Below are 22,819 nucleotides of genomic sequence, written 5' to 3'. Positions count from 1 at the left end.
AGGCCCATTACAATCGACTAACAATGACAATTATTGTTGCATAATAGTCATTTTCCAAGTCATTTTCCAATTTCCATGTTAATAAAAAGCACGGCTTTTGCACACCTACAGGTGCGTAGGAGAGGGTACGGTGCCCAAAAATGAAAAAGGAACAAACACCCGCACACTGTCTTCAAATGCAGTGACCAACTTTTATTCAGGGCAACGTTTCGGCCTATGCGGCCTTCATCAGGCTATCTTCCATGTTGAAAAATAGCAGATCCTACAAGCTATTTACACTATCTTGTTCATTTTTGGAAAAAAATATTCAAATCTGCCCTGTGCAATTTGCGATTAAGAAGCCTAAAAGGCAAACAGAAATACAACTTGTAACATTCCAATGTTCAATCAAAAAAACAAAACAATTGAATCATTAATCGCCAATTTTTTGGGTGACAATTAATCGTCAACTTAAATTTGTAATCGTGACAGCCCTACACACAACCCTCCTCTGAGACACCTACTGTACAGTGAGAGTAGACAGAAATCGTGCTCATAATGTCTTATAATAGAGCGCCAAAGTCCTGACGTCACTCACTCATCCCCTCGATTCCCCAGGTTCACGGAAGTAATTACATAGAATAACATGGGGTGATCTTAATATCGTCTACTATCAGCATTGTGGTCCAAAAATAAAACAAACCGTCTCTGCATTGTCGTCAGGGAGGTGTCTCAGTATCGTTCACTCATACAGTATACTGTATAATACGGTCCGTTTCTAGCGAAGATTTTACTAATTCAGCAGCAGTAACATTTATAGCGTTTTCTCTCAGTCAGTTGATTCTTCATATCCATACGAGTAAAACGGCCGGGATGATTGGGTGAAGTGGTCCTTTAAGGCGAGTAAAATATCTGTGGTGAGGAAATAGTGTGTGTGTGTGTTTGTGCGCGCGCGTGTGTGGGGTCCAATGCTTCCAACTGTCTGTAGAGATGAGGCTGAGGTGATGACAAGATAAGGCCTAAAAAAAAAAAACTTTGGTTTCCGATTGGCTGTCATTTTTGGGCTGAGTAGGTAGGGAATTTATTTTATTTTATTTTTTTATTTTATTTTTCGTGGGAAAGATGGGTAGCAAGGAATTTATTTTATTTTATTTTTTTATTTTTTCGTGGGAAGGATGGGTAGAAAGGATTTTTTAAAACTTTTTTCTTCCTACGGCAATGATGGATAGGCTTCTTTTTTAATAACTTCAATATTTGCCTGAAATACCATCTTTTAAATAATGAATGGTTCAAGTACACATAACACTACATGCCTACAGCTAAACATTTGAAAACTTTGAATAGAATGTCCACACACTGGTTGAATACTTAATACGCATGTTTCATGATAAATTATTTTTATGTGATGTATTCCCATGCTTTTTGTTCTTGCTTAATGTAAATCGCTCTGGATTAAGAGCGTCTGATAAATGCCTAAATTGTAAATTGTACTGTCTTACAGTAACTAGAAGGCTCTGACAGTAATGAAATGCACAGTTGCGCCTCCTCCTGCCTGCAACTCAGTTCATTTGAACTGTGGAATCATGGCAGGTCTAATACTACATTTGCAAGCCCCCTATTTTATTTAGTTAAAAAAGTTAGAACGTGTTGCTGGCATCAACATAGCTAGCTATAACATAGTGCTAGTTATTAAAAGACAAAAACATAGCTAACGTTAGCCCCATATGTGCCCTCTCCCTACGCTCATTCTGTAGCTCGGAGCTACAGAATGAGCGTAGGGAGAGGGCACATATGGGGCTAACGTTAGCTATGTTTTTGTCTATATATGGGGCTAAGCTAACGTTAGCTAACGTTCTGACGGGGCAGATCCTCCTCGCATCTCAGGGCTAGATACCGAAAGTCAAACATGCCCAGCACGCACCCAGCCTGGGCGCCTAGAGGCTCCAGGGTGGGGGGCGAGAGTATGTCGGCTGAGATGATAGTCCATTTATCCGCTCGGTCGTGTCTCCCTTCTGCGGACTTAAACCGACACCGGCACGGTTTCACCTCCTTAATTATGTCTTCAAATGTTTTTGTACTCAATCGTATGATCTGTGGCGGTGCTTTGCACGGGCAGTGGACAGTCACAGACACCGTGCACAGGTCCATGCTGTATGTTGTCACTGTTGTGTTGTGTTGGGTTGTGCGTCTCCTCGCGATGACGCATTCCAAAACATTTGCGCACGTGATATTTTAGACGAAAGAAAACTTTATTTTGACTTCGCGCGTCCCAATGGTCTCATCAAAGATAATTTTAATTTTAATAAAGACCTTTTGGGTCTTACTCGGTCGCATTCTGAGCTTCTTTTTTTTTTTTTTTTTTTTTTTCACCAAATGCCAATAAAATAATATGAGTCGCGCATATTTAATAGAGTCGGTCGGCAACCGGAAACCAAAGTTTTTTTTTGTTAGGCCTAACCAATGATATGACTTAAGATGCCTCAGTCAGTATGTGATCCAAGAAGGCCCATGCAGCGATGACAGTGTGCACGCATGTGTGTGTGTGTGTGTGTGTGTGGAGGAGGCTAATTAAAAAGGACCACATCTAGGTCGACAGGGGTGACACTTCTCTGCTTACGCAGGCCATGGGCCTGGGAGCGAAGAGGAAAGGGGGAAGGAGGAGGAGGAAGATGAGGAGAGAAGGACACAGTGGGGCAGACAGACCGCTTTATTTATTTATCTATTCAAGTGAGTCAGGAAATCCAAACGCCACGGAACCCCCTTTGGAATGATTAAAATTACACCCATCTTGAACAGGATTCCAAGCAAATCTCTCCACACTCTCAAGCAGACATTTATTGCGCCGGTAACCCTTGAACAAAATATAGAGTGTATATAGAGTATGTCTCCAAATGGTGGCTAATAGTGCTTCCTTCGAAAGAAGTATGCAGGAATGCACTTGATTAAATTTTTTCCCATTAAGCAGTGATAAAATGATTGCAGGGGGGAAAGGGGCCTTTTTCTGAGTGCATACTATGGCTGCTGGCATGAATAGTACTCCAGACAGCAGACAGCTGGGATTGCCATTGACTGCCAGCATCAAGCTGACATGGCTGACAGCTATGATTTTATGCAATGCTTGAATGCTGAATCGCATTGCGAGCCTTCGGTGACAGACATTGAAAAATAGATATAGTAAGAGAAAAGATTGTGCTGAATTTACTCCTCAAACTGTCACAAAATGACAAGCCCCATTCAGAGACAACATCCAGTTGTAGGGCCCGACCGATATGGACTTTTGTGACCGCTACCGATTATAGAGAGGGGACAATAACCGATATGTAACCGATGTAGTGCATTTTTTAGCTGGAAATAATGAAATGACCTGTTTCTGTGTGGATTGTGCAAAGAACCGATTATGATTATGCAAAGGTACTACAGTGACAGTAGTGCAGACAGCTGCTATTCAAGACTTATATAAATGTTTTTAAAGAGTAGTTTGCAGTGACACAGACACTACTACCAGCACCATTGACAGGAGACCTGACTGAGTTACATCGGTATGTAAAACCGATATCAGTAGACATTTCACTGATGCAATATGACCCGATATGCCAAATGAGGCCATATCGGCGGTCCGGTCGGGCACTATCCACAATATATTAATTTTTTTAAGAATCGTGGCTTTCGCCTGTATTTAATTTTTATGGAGGGACAGACAGTAGGCTGACAGGAAATGTGGAGAGAGATGGGGGGGGGGGGGGGGGGGGACATGCAGTAAAGGCAAACTGCAAGACTGGATTACCAGCCAAGGTGCCTGGACCGCTGAGCCACGGCCCAGGCCTCTATCCACAATATTGTTGACCTTGTAAACAGGAGGCTGCCTTCAAACAAAGCCGAAGTACGAGCTACTCACACTTTAAGCCTGTATGCAATAGCGTGGAATTTTACAACCACAGCATTCAGATGACAGGGGATGATGACACTGTGCAATGGAGTAAGATAGGCCTAGCTTATACGTTATTCTAGTATAAACTATAAAGTAATGCTCATGGAATGGTGTTCAGATTTGCCATGCCATGGTGGGACTGGGATGTGACTGCCACAGCAGCACAGACACAAACATGTACTCATATGAGCATGGACTAGTGCCCACACACGATATCACTGCACTTATGAGGACAGCAGCATTTTAGGATGGAGAAGATCTACACAGCAAGACCAGATGTGTCCTTGTAGATACTAGACAGGCTACTTTGAGATTCAAGATGGATATAATCCTCCTATAATAACTTTAAACTTAGTTAACCTCTATCTGTCTGTCTACTCTTTTCTCCTCAGTGGGATCAGCAATTGATCTGAAGTTGCACACTGGCATTAGATCATTGCCTGCATGTTCAGAGACTCGAGAACAATCTTTTTAAAATTAAGCTGTTTATTAGCTTCTTTTTTTTTAACAATGTTACTCTATAATGGCTGTGTCATTGAACACATGCCTTGCCCATACATAACCAACTAAGTCTCAAATACTTTGACTATACTCCCCGGGTATGGAGTATATAGGGTCCAGGAAAACAATGGTCCATGGTCGATTTATCAGCTTCTACCATCTTGCCCTCATAGTAATACCTGACATGTGCATAGTCTGCGCACACACACACACACACACACACACGCGCACACACCCACAGCTAAATGTGTACCTGTACATGGCACACTTAATATACATTGCATTTTTATAGCGCTCTTCCAAGTGCTCAAAACGCTTTACAATGGTTCATTCATTCAAACATTGACGAAGCGGCGAACAGTCGACACCGGCGTCCTCACTTCGACCAACTAATTGGAGGCAATGGAAGGGTTCAGTGTCTTGCCCAAGGACACTTCGACATGTGGACAGGAGGAGGAGCCGGGATTCGAACCACCGACCCAGGGATCATTGGACGACCTGCTCTACCTCCTGAGCCACAGCCGCCCTACTACTATAATAAGATGTAGGGAATGCAGAGCAGAAAGTTTAGCTTTTTTGCCTCCGTCTGTGTACTATTTGTACTGCATACCCAGGGGGCAAAGGGGGTTGACCTGCATTTGCCATGACCTCAAAGGTTGTCCACCAGAAATAGTATCTATGACCCCGTAGGATCACAACCTATATGGACAACCCGGTCAATTTTTTGCTGGAAGTCCAATATGGCCGCCGCAATATTGGCCCCTATTAGTTATAATGGGGGGTGAATAGGGCAAAATTTTAAACCAAAACCAAAATCCACGAAACTTCTCAGGTTGATCAATGATATAAATATGAACATTATTTGTATTAAAAGTTTCCATGAATTTCAATATGGCCGCCACAATATGGCCGCCACAATATTGGCACCCAGAAAATAGGTTTGGCTCTAACTTCTGAACCAGATGAGCTAGAAACGCAAACTCTGTGTCTATTTCATGTTTTCTGACCATGAGAGACTCAATGGAATACCTATTTTCATTATTGGGTGTGTCTGGACCCTTATTGTGCATATTTACAAGATGGTGGCTACCCGAAATAGTGCTTTACCATGATTTCTACCATGATTGTTGACTGTTTTAGCAAACACAAGCAATATTAATCCATTGGCTAAGATTTATGACACATAAAGGGACATATATCTTTGACCTTGCATATTGTCATTTCCCCTCAGATCCTATGTAGAGTTGTAGGAATGATTTCAGATAAAATCAGAGACCAAAACAATGTATCTTAGAGATTACTTTACTATGGGACTGATACTATGGGATTGAATGGGAGGGACAGTCCCATAGTAACAGTACCTCCCATTCACTCCCTCACTCCCATTCAGTCCCATTCACTCTGAATGGGAGTGAATGGGAGTGACGTATCCTCAGTGATGTATCCTGAGGTCAACGGGGTTTCGGGTCTCTCAACATCATACCCCTCACTCAGGCGACCCAGCCGGGGTTGATCAAGTCCCGACTTACGTCCCAGTAGCTATACCCTCAATCAGTCCCACTAGGGAAAAACCAGCGGCTCTGCCAGGGCTGGGAGGTACACTTCTGGCACATGGAGGGATTAGGCTCTGTGGGTTGTCTCCTGGTCGGGCCCCTCCTACGTCTCACCAGGTCCACTCCTGCTCTCACCAGGAGTAGAGCGAGGACCTGTGCGTTGCACCAGAGTCCCAGCACCAGACAGTTCATTCAGGAGTGGTGGGAATTGGGCAATGGTTCCGCAGGGTCATGGTGCTGCGGTTCCGCTTGCTGCTTGCATGGCCCTCCCAAAGGCCTCATTGAGGGTTGTTTGACTTCATCCTCACAGAGGACACAGGCTGGGGCGCTAACCCATACTGCTCACCCGGGTGCCGTCTACATTCCGGCTGTCACCCGTCTCTCCGGTGTCACCAGACTATACCTGGTTGTCACATACTGTAGTCTATTCCTATGAGTCACTATATAAATAGAAGAACTATAACTAAAAAACATCGCATGGATGCACCTGGGACGTATCCTCAGTGATGTATCATGAGGTCAACGGTGTTTCGGATCTCTCAACATCATACCCATCACTTAGGCGACCCAGCCGGGAGTGATCAAGTCCCGACTTACGTACCAGTAGCTACCCTCAATCAGTCCCACTAGGGAAAAACCAGGGGCACACAATCTGTTGGAACTACTCCAGAACTACTCTGCCAAGGCTGGGAGGTACACTTCTGGCACATGGAGGGACTAGGCTCTGTGGGTTGTCTCCTGGCCGGGTACTGTTACCCATAGTAACAGTACCTCCCTTTCACTCCCATTCACTCCCATAGTATCAGTCCCATAGTAACAGTACCTCCCATGCACTCCCATAGTATCAGTCCCATAGTAACAGTACCTCCCTTTCACTCCCATTCAGTCCCATTCACTCCCATTCTATCAGTCCCATAGTAACAGTACCTCCCATTCACTCCCATTCCCTCCCATTTTGAAAGGTGTGTTAAAATGCCCTAAGTCACATTTTATTATGACTTAGGCAAAATAATATGGCCTAAGTCTCCCTCTTGACATAGGCCATTGTTTTAATAGGGTGTAACAGGAAGGCCTTTTACATTAGGGCTCAGGTGATTTTACCAGAGGTGGCCAGCATCACCAGGTGGTGATTTAGGCCAAAAAAGCAATTTGGCCAAAAATGACTTAGGCAATTAGTTTAATAAGGTGACGATATTCAAAACAGTCAACAATCATGGTAGAAATCATGGTAAAGCACTATTTCGGGTAGCCACCATCTTGTAAATATGCACAATAAGGGTCCAGACACACCCAATAATAAAAATAGGTATTCCATTGAGTCTCTCATGGTCAGAAAACATGAAATAGACACTGATTTTGCGTTTCTAGCTCATCTGGTTCAGAAGTTAGAGCCAAACCTATTTTCTGGGTGCTAATATTGTGGCGGCCATATTGTGGCGGCCATATTGAATTTCATGGAAACCTTCAATACAAAATATGTTCATATTTATATCATTGATCAACCTGAGAAGTTTCGTGGATTTTGGTTTTGGTTTAAAATTTTGCCCTATTCACCCCCCATTATAACTAATAGGGGCCAATATTGCGGCGGCCATATTGGACTTCCAGCAAGAAATTGACCGGGTTGTCCATATAGGTTGTGATCCTACGGGGTCATAGATACTATTTCTGGTGGACAACCTTTGAGGTCATGGCAAATGCAGGTTTCCTAAAAAAAGGGTGGTTTGCCCCCTGGGTAGCAGCTTGTAGTCTCTACTACAGTGTAGCACTAGCTGTAATACGGATGGTTTTAAATCAGTAGTCGGTACAGTCTGCATGCAATAATAGGCTGCTGTCCAAACCACATTTTAACACTGGGCCATTAAACCTCAAATATCACATCATAACTTTTGACAACTCAGGGTGGGCAAAACCGCGATTAAGTTACTGTCACGTCCTGAATGTTTTGATCATCACACAGTTGTGTACAGTGTTGTACTAACTTCATAGGTCAGAACTTCAGAAGTGATCTTTCTAAATAGAGAAAAAAACACTTAAATGTCAATGGGCAAATATATAAAATGACAGGTATGACCTTAACACAAGTCGTTCTCGGAATTGTAATCTACTCCAAATTCATCTCCCAGGACCATATACTGTGCACTGTGTACAGTACATTCCATTTTCCAATTACTTTATGCAGTTCAGGCCAGGGAGGTCGATAATACACTAAGGAAAAGAATCCATTAGAGTTCCATGCACCTATCGTCTTTCTTCTCTGAAAGGTGGGTGTAAAAAAACAAAACGGAAGAAAAAGCATGTCGCGTACCAAGCAGCGGGTGGCCGGCTTCTGCCCACTAGACCTCACCCTCCATCTGCTGTGACAAATCTGCTTAATAAATGTCATCCAGGTTTACAGTTTGAGGGGACCCAGAATGCATCAGCATCATTCACTCCAGTGATTCTCAAGCCCTCACCTTGACAATGATTTCCCTTGGTTCAATACGTTGTATAACCGCTGTGCCCACTGACAGTCACATGGTTTCTACACGTATTTTGGTTCAATGATGATGTTCTTTCTAATTTGATATGAATCTGCTGATGTATGTGCTATAGGACGCCATCACGTTATTTTTCATGTTCATGATATGGCTGTGGTGCAAATCATAGACATATAAACGTAGAGACGGCCTTTCCAGGCTCTGGAGCGTATGTGCTCAAGGGAGGGCAAAACTGTCCCAAGAGTCCTTGCGAAGCCCCTCAGAAGCATGCGCGTGCGTCACAGAGCGCATGTTCGGGTCTGTAAGTCCAGGAGTAAGTCCCGGATCACTTGAGTGGCAGCGTAACGTAACGTGCCTTCCACACTTCCGGCGTACTTCCTCTCCCAGTGTAAATTATTTTGCCCCTCCTTCAACACACATCGCTCCAACGAACTGCAGCGGCCAATGAGGCATCTATTTTTTTAATATCTATGGTGCAAATTATTGCTACGGAGTCTAGTCTAGTAGTGATTGAGAAAGCCGACCCCTAGACTCACCTATATCAGACGAGGCTGATTGAGTGATTGGCACTCACAGGAGGATTACTTACTTCCCATGTCTTGTTTCCGTTGGATCTTATTGGAATACCACTGGATGAAGATGACTTTCATTTCCATTGTAGCCAGGGAGCCAGTCACCCAACATTTGAGAGGACCTGTGATGTCATGCCGTACTTTTTATTTGTGTTTTTTCTATTAATTTGGTCATTAAGGTCCACAGAATGAGAGGCCTGCTCTACCGGAAACATCGCAAAAAAAGTTATAGCCATTTTTTTTTTTTTTTTTTTTTTGAAGGGACAGACAGTAGGCTGACAGGAAACGGGAGGATGACATGCAGTAAAGGCCGTGTCGGGCTCGGGAGTCGAACCCGCGGCACACTGCGAATGGATTACCAGTCCGGTGCCCAGACCGTTACGCCACGGCCTGGGCCTAGCCATTTTTGTATACCACACCATAGACTACATATTTATGGCAACATTTTCCAATTTTCATTATGCTTTAAGTAGCGTGTGACATGTCAAACTAGGGGGTTTTCATGATTCTGAATCCATTCAAAGCATTAGTTTTGCACAAAAAACACTCCTGGAGCAAAATAACTGCCATAGCCGTCATCACAAATGTGATGAGGTCAGCACAAATGAATATTGTGTAAAAGTATATATTTGGTTATATTTGGGGGAAAAAATTACTTTTTCACAATATTCTAATTTGTTTTAAAAGGTGCTGTATAGGTCGTAGTATACCAAAATAGCCATAACTCTTCTTCTGTGATGTTTCCGGCAGAGCAGGCCTCTCATTCTGTGAATCTGTGTACCTTAAGGACCAAATGAATAGAAAAAAACACAAAGAAAAAGTACAGCATGCCATGCCATCACAGGTTAAACTCTATTCCTTGAGCTTTTGGGCCTGTGGCACCCCGACTATAATGGATTATTATTGCCAGGATTAAAGCTTTCGGTTTGTGATCCGACTTTGCGGAAGAGTGGGCTGGTAAGAGGAGCCTTACCTCACAGCATAGACTTTTGCTATTTGCTTTCTTGTGGACATTCGAGTTTAGTTTAAGTGGATATTTGTTATTTGTTTAATACATTTGAGCTAAACATATTTACCAATTATTTTAGTCATTTTATTCTGAACTGACCCACCACCTAAATTTTTGCTATAATTGGTACTTAGATTATTATTGTTGCAACAGTTATAACGTTGTACAAGGGAGATACGTGCACATGACATGTGCCAGATTCTGAACGTAGCCTTAACGTTAGCTGCAATTTGCAACTCTAGATTTTTTTATAATGGGATGAATCTAGAGTTGCAAACTCCAGCACTTAGAAAAATAATAACCTGCACAGAATTTCTTGACAGAAAGTAGCTCACAACATGTCTACGGTGGACTTTTATGAAAAACAAGCTCGGCAGATTGAAAGAGGATAATTCAAGCTTGGACTACAGCTGCAATGTTGGTGAGTTTAACGTCATTTAAGACAAGCAGATCGCAAACCAAATTGGATGAGTGGGGAGTCAATGGAGGGTATTGCAACTCTAGATTCATCCCATTATAAAAAATATCTAGAGTTGCAAATTGCCAGCTACCTTAACGTCACGTGTCACGTGTGTTTGGTGATTATTAAGGATGCCACGTGGCTTCAATAGCACGCAGGCAGCACAGACAGATATGTTGAGTTAATCTACACTGCAGTTTCCCCATTACATTATCATCATCACCGATGGATCTGATGGGAGCGGGTCAGCCCCACCACAGGCATATCTCCCTGTGGCACGACTCTGCAGGATATCCTCACTCGCTCCACTGAGCCACTGACTACTACTGGCATGCTGAAAGAAAGCACACTAAGCGAAGAAGAGCAGAGGTGAGAAGGAGGGATACGGAGTGGACAGCCAGGTTCATACTCATGGAACTTTGCTGTGTGTGTGTGTGTGTGTGTGTGTGTGTGTGTGTGTGTGTGTGTGTGTGGTGTGATGCATGCATGCATCCCACTGAGCATTTTTTGGTCTAATATTTGTCTAAAGGGTCGTCTAAAAATGGGATAAAAAACGTCTAAAAATGAAAGTTTTTTTAGACGTCTAATCAAATGAAAGTCTAAAAAACTTTCATTTGTAGACGTTTATCCCATTTTTAGAGGCACGTCTAATAGCCGGCTATTGCTCAGTGGGATGCGTGTGTGATGCATGCATACATGTACTGTATCAGTGTGTACAATAGTAGAACAGAGTCCCCAATCCTAATTGGGGCAAGAGATGAGAAATTGCTCCGACAGGCAGACCAGCCAGCGGCACAGCTCCTTCCAGTGTCATGAGTGTCATGCTTTATCACTCTGTCCCTAACAGAAACACCTCCATAGTCCATACCCCACGGTGGTGCTGCTGGTCGACCCCACTCTGACCGTTCGGTTCTCCACTCTCCAGTCACAGTCTCAAAGTACACACAGTCAGCCACAGAAGCCAACGTGTACTCACAAAACGCGTATACCTGGCACAGTGTGCGCACGACACGTGCACAGTGCACACACACAATCAATACCCAACCCTTGTTTGCAAAAGCAGGCAAACAGGATATGGAGCAGGATAAGGTGCACTATAGATGTGATTTTAGTAAGGGAATCCTTGCCACTGTGGAACGTGTATAATGTCCCTGAGGCTATGCAATAGCGTAAACTGTTGTTTCTCATTCAGTGCACATGCCAAAACCAGTGTTTAATCTTCCATGTCATATGATATAACAGCATACCAAATTCCAAAGGGCACTTATATATCATGAATGCCACACCCACACCCTGTGTGTAGGGTAGACTACAGTTCAAATAATGTAGCCTGCAACTGTAATATCCTTTTTAACGGGTTTAACTTTTGGGTAAGGGCACCAAAATGAGTTAATGCAACAATTTGACATGGCAGCAGACTAGTAGCTTAGCATACCGGCCCGGTATCCATATCTGTAACAGGTGGATAATACATGAATGAGCAGTGTTGGGCAAGTTACTTTGAAAGCGTAGCTTGTAAAGCTACAAGTAGCTCACCATGGCAGTAGCTTGATCAAGCTACATAGCTACCCCTGGAGAGATGTAGCTTGTAAAGCTACAGCTACATGGAAAAAGTAGCTCAAAGTAGCTCAGCTACTTTTTATTTTTCAGCGTTAAATTGAGAATGTACATGCGGGAGACCCCTCCTCCCCCTGCTCCCCTCTGGGAGACCCCCCCACCCTGCTCCCCTCTGGGAGACCCCTCCCCTCTGGGAGACCCCTCCTCCCCTCTGGGAGACCCCCCCACCCTGCTCCCCTCTGGGAGACCCCTCCCACCCTGCTCCCCTCTGGGAGACCCCTCCTCCCCCTGCTCCCCTCTGGGAGACCCCCCACCCTGCTCCCCTCTGGGAGACCCCTCCTCCCCCTGCTCCCCTCTGGGAGACCCCCCACCCTGCTCCCCTCTGGGAGACCCCTCCTCACCCTGCTCCCCTCTGGGAGACCCCTCCTCACCCTGCTCCCCTCTGGGAGACCCCCCCACCCTGCTCCCCTCTGGGAGACCCCTCCTCACCCTGCTCCCCTCTGGGAGACCCCCCCACCCTGCTCCCCTTGGGGGAGACCCCTCCTCCCCCTGCTCCCCTCTGGGAGACCCCCCCACCCTGCTCCCCTCTGGGAGACCCCTCCTCCCCCTGCTCCCATCTGGGAGACCCCCCCACCCTGCTCCCCTCTGGGAGACCCCTCCTCCCCCTGCTCCCCTCTGGGAGACCCCTCCCCCTGCTCCCCTCTGGGAGACCCCTCCCCCTGCTCCCCTCTGGGAGACCCCCCCACCCTGCTCCCCTCTGGGAGACCCCTGCTCCCCCCTGGGAGACCCCTCCCACCCTGTGATACCAGGGCCAATCAGAGGCCAATTAGAGGCAGCTGTCAAGTGCTGATATGCCCTCAAAGCAATCAGAAAAAGGAACAGTCCTTGATTTTTCAAAGGGGGTTCTAGTACAAGAATTAACACAGCAACCAATGGTCAAAATTAATATATTTCTTTCATGTTATTGCCCAAAATTGTAGCTTGTAACTTGAGTAGCTAAGCTACAAAAAATTACCCAAAAGGTAGCTGAGCTACTTGACGAGGTACACAAATATGAATGTAGCTAAAATACCACAAGCTACAGCAAAATGTAGCTCAGCTACGTAGCTCAGCTACATGTAGCTTAATACTCCCCAACACTGTGAATGAGACCACAAGGCTAGAGATGTTATATAAACAAAACAAACATATTCAATAAGTCAATGCTTGCTCCACGGGCCTAAAAGTGTGATCACTCGTCCCATGTTCCCTGCGTTACCTACACAGACTAGTATGTATATGCCTCAGTCATTCGGGAGGAACCCCCTGTCTCTCTTTATGCACACACACACAGGCAACCATTTACTGTAGCAGACTCTACCGCTGAGTAGATGCAATCTACCTCGAATAAAAGCGATACAAGTCTGGTAAACAGCAGACCACTTGTTTTGAGGCGAAATCCGAGCACCAAGTTCAGCCTCGTCAATGGAACAACAGCCGAGAGGAGAGGTCTCTGTACTGTCAACTTTACCTCCTCCTGCTTGAATTCAAGACGCGACGGGAGGTTTTGAGGTGTTTCCCGAACGCGGCCAGCAACCTATCTATTCTAAATAACTGCGTTATCTATCACTCAACACCGCCACACAAACCATATGATTCGCTGTACTCACCAACAACACCACCAGCGTATACATTTTTGCCTCTCTCCTCATCCGTCTCCCGCAGCGGTTGAAAGAGGCCATGATGCCGTTCCGTTGCCACGTCTGGATACGCAGGCGCAATCGGTTTTCCATGGATCCTCGAGCACGACGCAAGGCTTCCTAGGAAATGTAGTTCTCTGAATGTTGGAAGGAGTTTACCCGCCTCCTCCTCCACCACGCCACAGGTCAGTGCAAATCGAGTACAGTAGGCTACAGCAAAAATACGCATTCATTACTTTTCGAAGTTGTCGTAATGTCTATATAATGCAGTAATACCAATGTATATCACTATAAATCATAGCCAAGGTGACTATTCGTTTGTGAATGTCAATGAATTAGCCTTTTCCCCCAGCGTGTAACTGCAATTAAGCTCATGCATGCACCTGGCTGCCATAGGCTACTGATAATACGGGTCCAGGAATACATCTACCTTTAAACTTAAATCTTAAATCTGAGGGTGTTTTTTATACTATTTTGAGAAAAATGCTGCCATTTGTCCCAAAGTGACTGCATAAAAATGTTGTTTCAAAAAAGTTTTATAGGCTACCCTGGCGGCCTGGCCTGTGCTATGACTTTGTTTACAACATGCTGTAGGTCTACCTACCCCTAGCCCTACAAGCAGAACCCAATGTTACTGAAGTTTCTGACATTTTTTAGACCCAGAGCATTGGGTCCTATTCCACCTCCACCCTGCCACCGGGTACGCACACATATATAAACGTAAACAACTTCGGATAAGTCCTTCTGCGCTATTTCAGGACTTTTTTTCGTGTGAGGGCTTCTGAATGTGTGAACTTTAAGTACCTATAAATACCGCTGCGAATATCTCCTGTGGCGCGGAAGCCGTTAAGTATTTTTAATCTTTGTTTGACCGATTTGGTCGCTTTGATTCTTCTCTTCCTTCCTTGTTTATTGACACCTCATTGTACCGCCTATCTGGCTAGCTAGTGGCGCTATAGCTATGACAGAGCAGATCAGAGGCAGGTACGTAGCCGGCACAAGCCAACCGCACACCGGGAGGCGGTACAATAAACGGTAAACAAACAAGAGGAAATAAAGCGAACAAATCGGTCAAACAAAGATTAAAAATACTTAATGGCTTCCGCGCCACAGGAGATATTCGCAGCGGAATGTATAGGTACTTATAGTTCACGAATTCAGAAGCCCTCAAAGGAAAACAGGCCGTCAAACGGCGCAGATACGATGTTACGGAGCATATTTATGTCCGCGTTCCAAAATTCCCATACGAAAATATAGTTATGAACAGGGACCCTACATAAAACTCATCCAAATTTCAGAAAAGCTTTATGGAGGGTTCCGAGAGGGGCTAACCTACCCCCTGTATAGTGTATATAGCTATAGCCTCCTTTCCCCATTTAACAGTTTTTTATTGTGTTTTGACACTTTGCTTTGGCAATTGTAAACGTATGTTTTCTGTGCCATTTGAATTGAATTGAATTGTATTCTGATTGATATCACAGTCAAAGTAGGGCTACCTATGGCAATATACATATAGCCTCCCCTTGATTCAATCCCATGCAGGCTATCTTCGGTAACAAGACAACTCACCCTTTTTACCCTTTTTGGTGAGTTGTCCGGACAACCCCCCCCCGAAGACAACTCACCAGGGCAGAGATGTCTTCAACTCACCCCGGAAAGTTCAGACAACTCACCCCGCCATCTCAGAAAGTGAAGACAACTCACCCGGTGAGTTGTCCAGTATTCCTATCTTCCACATGGGTTAATTTATTTGGTTGTAGCCAATTTATAAAATGTGCATTACGTTGTATTTATGCAATGAGTCTCAGTCCGTATAGGTTTTTACCTGCAGGCCGGAAATGTGCCTTATTTTACATAAACTAAACTAAAAGTTGTCAATTCAATTAAAATTAGCTTTATTGGCATGAGAAAACATGTTTCATACATGTTGGCTATGTTTATGTAATAGCATACTGATTACTCATAGCCAAAAGCAGGTGCCAAAAGCATAATAAAACAATGTAAGAAAATAAAAAGTAGGTGGGGTGGGGACCGTAGGTCACATTGCAACTGACCAATCAAAGGTCAATATCTTTTGTAAAAGATAAGATAAGGGATAGAATAACAACTTCTTAACCAATATATGAAGTATATAGGCTAGCGTTCTAAACCTAGTGTTCAGACAGAATTTCAGCAATGAACATATTTAATTGGAAACACAAAGTTCCAGACAGCTGTAGCCTATACTACTAATTGCCATGGTACCGCCCCACAACATCAACATGACGGTGCCTCAGAGACAACGAGACATGTCACATTAGAGCCGCAGTGTCACTCATTTCTTCAACAACGATAAAACATAGATATACCGTCTTTTCACTGTTTCACAGGCTGGCGTACAGACAGGCAGTGTGATTTATTGTCATTGATGAGGCATGTTTTGTGCAGTCAGTCAATGGCAATGCTCTCTTGTTGCAGCAGGAGGACTTATTTCGAAAGCCCTTCTTGGCTTCACGAGCTCTCTTGGGTGTCCATACGCACTTCCTTTTTATTGAATGCACATTCTCCCCCCCCCCCCCCCCCCTTCGTGCAGTACCGTGCACGGCGCGCGCGCGCACACAAACACACACACACACACACACACACACACACACACACACACACACACACACACACACACACACAGAGAGAGAGCTCCGTGCAGTGCCGTCCACCTCGCACACACACACTGACAGTGACACACACACATACAGAGCGCCGTGCAGTACCGTCCACCTCGCGCACACACAGAGCGCAGTTAGTTGTTGGCTGCAGGTCGCTGTGAGCAAGACGTCGGCTGAGAGGATACATACACAACACTAGTTGAAGACAAGTAGCTCATATCTCTCTCTACTGCAAGAGACCGCGTGTTTCTACAGGGGTTTTTTTTACCCCGTCCCCTGGCATCAACTTGCGGAATAGAAAGAAACATCTTCCAAGGTAATTAAGGAACATACTTTTCTCTAATAGTGCAGACGCTAGTGATCAATATCTTTACACTTTTGCGGTGTGTTGCGCTGCGCACCATGGTTATGTCTTCCACTTGGAATTACCTCTTGGTGGGAATTTGGGAAATGACTGATGGGCAGTGATGGGCTGATTGGACCAAAACTAATTGTAATTAGGTTGAACAAAATGAACAATACTTATTAGCATTTTGAATTGATATAGTTACATTTTGATCTCCCCCCGAAAAGAATAAAACATAAGGCGGATGGGGGGTATTTTCGCTACAACCTTATTGAGCCATGCTATAGAAGTGCACTGTGCAGGTCCTTTTTGCTATTTTCCTATTACAACGTGGACTGAACATTGAACATGTGGTGTTTTTCATTCCGAAATGTCAATGCGCCATGATCATATGCCCCCTTTGTCGTCTGCTTTAATTACGAGCAGCACGCGTAGGATTTGTTCCCGGTAATGTTGTTGTATTTTTGTTAAGAGCAGTTTGCAGTTCGTTCCTTTTATGACGCCCCGTAGCTTTACTTTCTACTCACGTTCCATCCCGGGATCAGAGGCATTTGTGGGGCTGCAGCAGTAGCTGCCAGCCAGTGCCTGGCTGTGCCTTCCACATTATAACACCGCAAACTTACTTTTGTCTTGCGTGTATGCAGTAGGCTATTAGGATTGGAGTGGCTGTGGCTGTGAACTTAAAATAACATTATGTCTAGTCTAGATCCAGATGTTTTCTTCTTATGGTGTCTTATTGGTATAGGATGTAATGATGTGAAAATGCTGCCTACATATTTGTCCACAATTATTCGGGATTGCGTTCATCATCCATGATGAATTGAAGCTTATACTATTGTGTTGTAGGACCTACAACGGTTTGCTGTTTGCAAGATATTGTAGCCTAGTCTGATAGTGATAGATAGGAAAAGACAGGTTGTCCGAGTACGAGTATCTAGCTCATGTTGATGATTGAGAAAGAAAAGAGCAACACAGGGTAAAACAGGGGAGGAGAGAGTAGCCTACATTAGTAAAATCAGGGTACTTTATTAAAGTATTAAGCCATGTTGATGATGTCGACTGATGATGATTGTTGACTATTCTTAATCTTAATGACCAGATTGCGTTAGTTAGAATTTCAGCCCATCTCCCTCGCGCACATCATGCAGGCATTGCTCGCAGCATTCCGCGCGTTACCCTCTTATTCTTTTAGTGTTCTGCTAAAGATTGACCGAATCAATTGAAAACAAATCACCTGGGATTTGGGAAAGACATTCTGTAAGCTTGCCTGTTTGATAAATCATTTCCCTGCATGCATATTATATCGGAATGAGCCTATAGTCTAAGAAAGAACAAACATTCTTGTATCCATAATAAAGGCCACAAATATAGAATACATTTGAATGGAAAACAACCTATTATAATAATATAAGTATAATAACAGACATTAATTTCAAGTTGTTGAACATTCCCAAATGTTGACGAGATATGCTATATTGCTAGAGAACGACAGAGGGCAGTGTTGAGCAGCATTGGACAGCTGTGATAACACCTTGACAGGTGATCGAGCAGCTGAGTTACTCCAGCTATATGATTCGTTACTTAATTAATACATACTAGACCCAAGTAATTATTGATTGGCAGCACAACAATTAGTTAACCTACTTAGTTTGTTTCCTCTTAGGTTCATAAGAAACCCAGGAATAATGCTTTCTCTGTCTGGCTTGTTTCTCTTGTTAGGCCTACTACATCCCGTTTCAAGCAATGTAAAAGCATCATGGGTTTTTGTGCTAATAGGACATTGTCCATTGAACTTCATTATTTCATCCCTATATACCTCCACAGACTAACCCAATAATAATTATTTGTTTGCATGTCTTCAGGCCATTGGAAATGTTTTCACTCATCATAAGGCTTATTGTCAAAGTTCATGAAATAACCTCAATTAACTTAAATCAAAAGCAAATTATGTGCCAGCCTGCCTGCATGTATTACGCGTTTTGGCCATGCTTTTTCATCTGTATGACTCACTGTGCTCTGCTACAAATTAAAATATGTGAGCTTAATTACTCTTAAACCATGTAAGACAGATTCATGTTTTCGGTGCAAGTGTGAAATGAAGTACAGTTTTTAAGTTTATTTTATTTATTATTTTCATCACAAGGAAAACAGAAATCAAGTTTGAAACTAATAGTTTTCGCTTATCCTATTAATTAATATATATAATAAGTTTATAATAATGAAACATGACATGTCAGAAAATGAGTCTTTACACCAATCAAATCAAATCCACGTTCAGATCCAGAAAGGAAAGTTGCCATGCATAACTTGTGTATGAGGCAACCGGTTGTTTATTTTGTCCCTGGGCATTCGGCCAATTCTATATAACCCCCCTTTGATATATATTCATACATTCATAAAGGTTGGTTGCGTGTAGCCTCTGCATGCTTGTCTTACGCATGATTAACGCTTTTGTTGAATTCAAGAGCATTATTTTGCTGTCTATTCAAATGGAAAATACTGTTCACCTTTTGACTAACTTATTATGTGGGCCCTTGACATGGCCTGGTGGGGAGGCAACCCAGCTGAGCAAAACAGTTCATTGACAATAACTCAACTCAGAGTCCCTCCACATCCTCCCTCCTTCACCTACCCACCAACAACCTTATGTCTCTCTGTCTCTGTCTCTCTCTGTCTGTCTCTCTCTCTGTGTCTCTCTCTCTCTCTCTCTCTCTCTCTGTGTGTGTCTCTCTCTCTCTCTCTCTCTCTCTCCTCTCCTCTCCTCTCCTCTCCTCTCCTCTCCTCTCCTCTCCTCTCCTCTCCTCTCCTCTCCTCTCCTCTCCTCTCCTCTCCTCTCCTCTCCTCTCCTCTCCTCTCCTCTCCTCTCCTCTCCTCTCCTCTCCTCTCCTCTCCTCTCCTCTCCTCTCCTCTCCTCTCCTCTCCTCTCCTCTCCTCTCTCTGTGTGTGGCAGCAGGGTCCAGGACATGTTTGTGTGCATGCCGGGGGCCCGCGTGTCCAAATGGCATCTGACATGAATTATATCTCGTCATTAACAAGTATGATAGGTGTTTGAATAATGAGATGACAGTTCCCTTCATCACATTTTTAACCCATTTAGACCTGAGGATGATTCTATGAATGTCTTTGTCTTCTAAATCCTGACAGTTTTCTGAAAAACCCTATGTTTCTATGTCCGTGGTTCTCAAACATTTTCATGTCAAGAATCTCCAAAAATATATGAAATTGGCCGCTGACCCCCATCTGGAAATATGTTGTTCCATTGACCACCCCCCCAGAAGCAAAGATTTGTGAGTTAAAAACGCTCTGAAAGAATATATATTCAAAGATTTGCGCCACATTTTCAAGATTTTTCAAAAATAGCAGACCTACAAGCTTGTAGATCTGCTATTTTGCAATAGCTAAAGTGTAACATAATGCTTAAAACACAAAGGGGTTCCCGCCCTAAATGGGTTAATGATGCATATTTAGGCGGTGCCAATATGAATTATTTCTGCTGTCGGGGGGCATCAATTGAGAGGGGGACAACGGATATGAAAGATTAATGTCTGGCCAGGGGGAACTAGATCTGACTGCACCACTATACGCAGCCACTGTCCTTCAGATATTATCTTCCAGAGGGGGGGGAAAAGGAAACCATGTTGCGTCTCTGACCTTCACTATACAGTAGCATACTGTGCGTGTGTGTGTGTGTGTCTGCAGGCATGGTGTACAGTGTACCTGTACGTGACATGTGTGCATTGATCATGTAGCATGCATGTTACAGGATAAAAGAAACCTACGCATAGCACAGGTGACCTTTGTGATGTTCTTCACACTTTACCTGCAGCCAACATACTGTACAGAACACACTGTGAATTTAACTCTGAGAATATACTTCATTAACCGTCAACCGCAGTTGAGATACAAAACAATCAGGCATGCCCATTGCTTAATAGCATTTATTGTCGATGCATACGTAAATGGTCTTCTTAAGTTCTTCCTCTAGTTGGACATGGAAGTCCGAAGACTGAGAAGAGTATGTCCGAGATGTTCTGGTGGTCATCTCTAGTAATGTCCAGCAAAAACAGCCCATCTTTGGGTGACCGTAGTGGAACTCTTGGTATGTCATATCTCTCTTTTAGTTGGATGGTCTTTCCAGGACATTTCCTGACCTCGCATTAGCAGCCTTGTCTATTGTAAGTGTCCTCCATGTTTCAGAACCACGGATTCTTTCAATACAGGCTCTGAAAAAAGGAGATTTTGGTGACTGCCAAATCTTATGTACAACAGTAGCTTGGTGCAGGCTTCTAATTAAGACGCTGGAGTACCACTAAAGTGGCAACAAAACTAATTTGGCCAAACTGACCAGCTGACGAGTTGTGATAGCTCAGTGCTGCTCAAGCCACATAACATACTGTAAAATAAAATGGTAGGTTTAAATAGCACAAGGAAATCGTCAATACTTCGTTTTTCTTTCATTTACCAATCAATCATACAGTATAAGTTAGAATGATTGCTTGCATGATTGATTGATTGATGCTTCACTGCGTCATTGGAGCACTGGAAAGGTTTAGACAATTTCAACCGATGTTGTAGTGCCATCTGTAGTGTGTCATGCTATAAAGTGTTGGGCGTCAATTTGTAGCTTCCAGCTTCCATTGAACATGACGTGTAGCATGTCACTTTGTCACCGCTATAGTGTGAACTTTGCTGTGCAAAGCTTTGCTATGGTCAAAGTCCAGGTAGAAAGGGCAGTGGAGGTTTGTTTGGTTCTCTATCCAAACTCTCACTAACTAAAATAATTAGTCGTTCGGGATCATGGTCAATGTCAAGTCCAGGCAGAAAGGGCAGCTGAGGTTTGTTTTGTCCTCTATCCAAATGTAACGTCTCTCACTAACCAAAATAATTGGTCGTTTGGGATCATAACTTGAATGAATGAATAACAAAGAATGAATGAAAGAATGGTTTTACTGTATTTCCTGCAATCTTCTGGCTTACAGAGTAAAAGCGGAAATATCTTCCCGGCACCCCAGGCAGGATTCACATGGTAATTAGGCCCAGCGCAACACAGATAAACACAACTATCCACATGCATGTTTTGGAAATGATGTACCTCATGTGCACTGCAAGTGTGCTGTTCTGTGGGTGGGTGAGTGGGTGGTTTGCAGTGTGCTGTTCCATGTGGTAAAATGGTAAATGAATGGTGCATTTATTTATCCAAGGCGCTTTACAGAGATTGTGCATTAGCCTACATTCACCCATTCATACACCGACGCCAGTGCACCATGCAAGGCACCAACCTGCACATCGGGAGCAATTAGGGGTTCAGAGTCTTGCTCAAGGACACTTCGACACTAACTCTGGGGGAGCCCGGGTTCGAACTGGGAACCTTGCGGTTCCCATCCCGTCACTCTACCCCTGAGCCACTGCCGTGTGTTGAGAGAGAGAGGAAAGGTTCCTCTTTAAACTGGTGCTTGATGCAGAACACAACAGGCACAGTGTACTATAGTTTATCTTATTGCTGCCAGTTGTGTGTAATACAACTGCCATGTTTAAAATACTAGCTGGAGGCACAGTGACTTGTGGTGGCACCCATTGCCTCCCACCATGGTGTTTGTATCCAGAGAACAGAGCCCTTTTTCTCCAGAGTCACCTGAATGTGATTATACTGTAGGCTATGTCCTCCGAGCACTGACACAAATGGTGGTATTTAAAACTCTCTGAAGTCCGACTATACAGTATAGCCCTTCATCTGAATAGAGAATACAGCATGTGCTCTTTGTTTCACAGACACATATTGGCCTGGTTTTTGGACATTGCACGGAAGTGCTGCTCGCTGGGGGGAAAAAAACTGATATTTTAGTTGAACATCTGTTTTTTGGTGAGCAATGTTTTCATACAACAATTTCATAAACCAGGCTTTATACTGTGTATGACCAGGGCCACATTTTAGAGGGTGATTTTGGGGGACGTGCTCCTATCGCAACCAGTCTTGACACTGTAGTGTATAGTTTGACTATGGTGCTTTACGGAAGTTTACGCCACACCGAGAGTGATCGGCAAACTCTCACTAACTGCATTTAACACTTTGTTAAAAGGGAATTAGAAGGGACTCAAGGGAGTGGGGGGCTTGA

The 22,819-nt window shown here is 43.9% G+C and overlaps 1 protein-coding gene across 1 annotated transcript in view; it reads right to left on the bottom strand.

Moving 5' to 3' along the window:
* pdia5 (protein disulfide isomerase family A, member 5) overlaps nucleotides 1–13,774 on the bottom strand; it is an 81,937-nt gene extending 68,163 nt beyond the window's left edge. The window contains exon 1 of the mRNA XM_083776086.1: nucleotides 13,689–13,774. Coding sequence (XP_083632212.1) covers nucleotides 13,689–13,760 — 72 coding nt within the window. The 5' untranslated portion in view covers nucleotides 13,761–13,774. The remainder of the gene's footprint in view (nucleotides 1–13,688) is intronic.
* Nucleotides 13,775–22,819: the final 9,045 nt, after the last annotated feature.

Source organism: Protomyctophum parallelum (genome assembly GCF_964188405.1).
Source record: "Protomyctophum parallelum genome assembly, chromosome: 11".
Taxonomy (NCBI): domain Eukaryota; kingdom Metazoa; phylum Chordata; class Actinopteri; order Myctophiformes; family Myctophidae; genus Protomyctophum; species Protomyctophum parallelum.
The sequence above is the reverse complement of the archived record's forward strand: the minus strand, read 5'-3'. Positions and strand labels throughout refer to the sequence as shown.